Consider the following 4,373-nt stretch of genomic DNA (forward strand, 5'->3'; position numbering starts at 1 on the left):
ATACAAATATTTTGTTCAATGTCTGTCGAACCTGCCATTAACAAACTTTATGGTATTCTTTTTTGTTTCATTATTTAAGAGTCGATACTACCTCAGCTTGAATTAAAATTTTTCCCGTACGGTTCATTTTTCTGGCTTTATTTCAGAATTTGAACAATGTATATCGTATAGTATACATGTTCTATTTATATACATTTTAAGACTTTCGTGGTTATTCACTAAATGATTATCACTAGTATCAGGTTTCTTACCACAGTATGACCCTTAACCAAAATAGGAAAAATGTTACGTTCACCAAAAGACCACCTTCCTTTACAAACACCGGGTGTCTATAAAGTGAACTGCAGTTGTGGGAGCTCGTATATCGGTCAGACTAAACGAACAATTGTCGATCGTATGAAGGAACACATCCGAGCAGTAAAAAACAATGATGCACAGAAGTCGGCTATAGCACAACATCTCACACAGACTGACACTAACCACTGAATCGAGTTGCATAACCCCCAGGTACTCTCGACAGAACGTCACTACATATCACGGTTGGTACGAGAAGCCATCGAGATCACGAAGTACAAAACATTTAACCGTGATGATGGTTTTAAACTGTCCAGTGCATGGAGTCCGGTCCTTAGTGCGTGCAGTAATAAAAACAAAAACACCTCGAGTTCAGTTTCGCGTGTGGATACAGTGAGTGTGGTTTGTGTGAAAAAAGTGAGTGACAATGGTAACGCCACAACAAATCGCGATGAAGGTAGTCGTCGACAGCGCAAGAGGGTAGACAGATATGTCTGCTCTTAAAGCTGTCATCTGCCGCCGTCCAGTCAACCCGTGACCATGGAGCGTGCAACTGTTCCGAAATATCGGGAAAATAAAAAGAAGTCACACTGGTAAGAAACCTGATACTAGTGATAATGTTCTATTTAGTTCAGCTGATATAAAAAAAAATCACTGGTATGTGTAAAGTACCTATCGAATAACGCGGTTTTCTTGTAAAATTTCGAGGTAAAATTGTGGTTTTATTCTATAATGAAATTTTTTAGGCATCGGGTTTTCACACCATATACATATCAGTGTATATCCACAATTTTACTATATATTTTTTTCCAAGGTGATTGCTTCAACACTTTCACTGTTACGTGGAATCAACCAAAGCCATTTGAGGTTCTATAGACTTAATAAACCAAAGAAAAGATTCATGACAGTTTTTCAAAGGAAAGAATAAGCTATTAAAGTTACCGTTTTATCTCCTTTGAAACTACGTTTATAAATGAATAGATTATCTACCGCAAGGTAATAAGCGGTTCCGTAGGTACGCAACACTAGGTGCGGCATTAACCGCAATGACTGCAACATGATTACGAAATGTGTCGACATTTATCTGCCTACTTCAATATAGACATTATTTGAATCAATTCCCTTTATGCGATATTTTGACATCATTATTATATAAATGCCAGTTTACATAGGATTTGTGCGTAGCCGCCATTTTGAGAAATTAAAAAAAAAATTTACATGGCAGACAGGAGCTAGACCAAGCTTCGAAGTGCACACAGGTTGTCGACATAATGTTGCTATCGCGGCCGCCATATAACTTGTGCAGAACGATTTAACAATCTGATCGTTTATGTGACCATGGTTTGAATGCCAGGACTAACCCAATAATTCGTCTTTTACAACGGCCGTAACGTAATATTTAGACGACTTAAATATTTAAATGAAATTCCAATTTGATCTACATAAATTAATTTTGTTTTCTGCTAAATTTTATGTTACGTCCATTGTCGGCAAAGGCGATGAATTCATTCCTTCAGTCTGTATAATTACTATACTGCAATCTAACAAATTTGTCACAATAATCCGGCAAAGATTCGATGCCGTACCGGCCGGCTACTTTGGCATTGTTAGAGCAAACTGCAGGGTTAACGTGCGCATTGTGTAATTCTGATACTTGTGTGGAGCACGCCGCGGCCGGGTCACCAGAACTGTCGAGGCTACCTAGCCTGAAAAAAATGTAATAACCATAGTAAGATTTTTTGATTTCACAATCAGATTTTGACGTAGATTTAGATTTATTTTCGTCGGCTTAGTGCAAGAAGTCATTGACTTCTTGCAATAAGCCGACGCTATTATCTTGTAAACTTTACATTATTAATATTATTATACACAATTTGTATTACGACAATCATTACACTAGTAATAAGTGTTACATTAAAAAAAATAGAAATATCCAGTACAAGTTTTGTACTCAAAGTCAAAATCAAACAATCATTTTATTCCATAGGTAAAATTTTTACACATGAAAACGTAATTTTTTAAGCTACTGCTCGTTCGCGTACTGAGTCTGCAGCGAGTAAATAATCTTTCTATGGTACTATAGACTGATTCACCTAAGTCGAGAAAGAGGCATGCTTACCAAAATTCATTACCAGGATGCGCATTACCATCCCACGGATAAGTCATCACAAGTAGCTTCCCTTCATGTTCCTCCGTCAGTTTTGACGACGGCTCTCGGTTCTTCAACTGCACGTTTATGCCACCTGTGGTACAAGAAAAAATATAGTATAATAATAATTAAAAATAATATTTGGAACATTTATTTTATTGAATGTCATGATGGTTTTACTACCACGTCGGCGCGTGACTGCGCGTGTGTGCCCATGTCTGTGCGTGTTTGTACGTGTCTGGGCGTGTGTGTGTTATTAGTACATTGTTTGCTTCCTACATTAAAGAACGTGTCCATTTTTTTTCCTATTGGCAACTATGAACATGTATTTACCTCTCGGGTGCCGCTTGCTTTCGAAGAATATCCTTTTTTCTTTCTTTGACGTTGATTCAACTTCTGGACTTGATGAATTTGTGAACAAAGCTGCAAGAGAAAATTGAAATAAATTAAATTACACACGCACACACTCAACTTACAGTATGAATATTAGCATCAGATTGTCACTTTTAAAGTGAATGCAAGAGAGCAAGAACACTATTCATCACATTAAAGGCCAGCGCAAAGCGGTGGACGGCAAGGCAGAGCCCATGAAATTTGTCAGTGTACATTATATTTTGTTATACCATTACAATGGGAATAAGGTATAAATTTAAATGCACTGAGACACATCAGAAAAGGGCCGCGATGCTCCGAGGCCGGACTCAAGAGCATAGTTATGTATGTTATAATTATGAATACAAAGATCGAACACTCAGAAAAAATTCCTTCGATCCGGTCGGATTCGAACCGACGTCTTCTTGTATACCGTGCCAGACGCTATACCAACTAAGCCACATCCAAAGTGGTAGGAGGGGGAGGACGTAGCTCCTCCTAGGTGCTGGGGGGGTTCCGGTGCGCAAAGTCGATCCCGGATCCTTCCCACTAGAGCACCCGAGAAGGCCACTGTGGGGTTTTAGCCGGTAGAAGTCCCCCGCTGCCCCCGCGGCGGAGAGGTATCCTCGGAGGATTTCCCCACGCAAAAAAAAAAAAAAAGCGTCTGGCACGGTATGCAAGAAGACATCGGTTCGAATCCGACCGGATCCAAGGAATTTTTTCTGAGGGTTCGATCTTTGTATTAATAATTATAACAAACTAGTGGAGTAATTTCACAAAAAATAATTGAATATCGGGAACATTATCGGGAATCGAACCCGGGAACTTTTAAGCCAGCTAAAAATAACTACGTGTAATGGAAACAAACACTTTATACACTAAAGTAACTCGTTTAGATTTTTCAAGTTGTCACTATTTAGGAAATTTAATAAATAAATATTGTAAATAAATGAAATCCAATCCTTAGAGTTCTTACTCACTTTCCTCAGAGGAATTTGACTTACGAATGTGCAGTAGAGTTTAGTCAATATGAAGATTTCAAGTGTAATTGCTTACCGCTGAAAATATAAATACATTTTATTTACATACCTTTTACGCTCTTAGTTGCCTTGATATATGAAAAATTAACATCGGAGACATGGTCAATCATCTCTTTCTTGAGAAAGGCCCGTATCCTCTCCAGAAACGTTAAAACGTATACATCTGGTTGATGGTGCGATACCTTCCACTCACCTAAGCCTAGGAACAGCACACTTGCCTGTTTATTGCAAAATAGTTTTAATTTTAGTAGGATTAGAGCTTCTTGTGAAAAAGTTCGTCCAGGGTAGTACTGCCACCTTAACTATATCTGCCGCCAAGCAGTAATGTCAGCATTATCTTGTTCCGATTTAGAATGGTAAAGGTGCTGGTGAAATTACAGGTACATGGGGCTTGTCAACTTATGTCCCAGGGCGACATGCATTTGTTTGGAAATAAACACGCGATTTAAATCGGAAAAAATGTTTCATTTCCTATTTGTAGTGTATTTTAATTGACGTAATCGTGTATTCGTATGAAT

The 4,373-nt window shown here is 38.3% G+C and overlaps 1 protein-coding gene across 1 annotated transcript in view; it reads right to left on the reverse strand.

Moving 5' to 3' along the window:
* Positions 1–900: 900 nt before the first annotated feature.
* LOC113227335 overlaps positions 901–4,373 on the reverse strand; it is a 14,686-nt gene continuing 11,213 nt past the window's right edge. Inside the window, exons 5-8 of the mRNA XM_026460228.1 lie at positions 3,905–4,068; positions 2,777–2,866; positions 2,414–2,537; positions 901–2,000 (exon numbers count right to left, since the gene is read on the reverse strand). Of these exons, the coding sequence (XP_026316013.1) occupies positions 1,808–2,000; positions 2,414–2,537; positions 2,777–2,866; positions 3,905–4,068 (571 nt within the window). The 3' untranslated portion in view covers positions 901–1,807. The remainder of the gene's footprint in view (positions 2,001–2,413; positions 2,538–2,776; positions 2,867–3,904; positions 4,069–4,373) is intronic.

The sequence above is a fragment of the Hyposmocoma kahamanoa genome, unplaced genomic scaffold (genome assembly GCF_003589595.1).
Source record: "Hyposmocoma kahamanoa isolate Upper Pololo Valley unplaced genomic scaffold, ASM358959v1 210, whole genome shotgun sequence".
Taxonomy (NCBI): Eukaryota; Metazoa; Arthropoda; class Insecta; order Lepidoptera; family Cosmopterigidae; genus Hyposmocoma; species Hyposmocoma kahamanoa.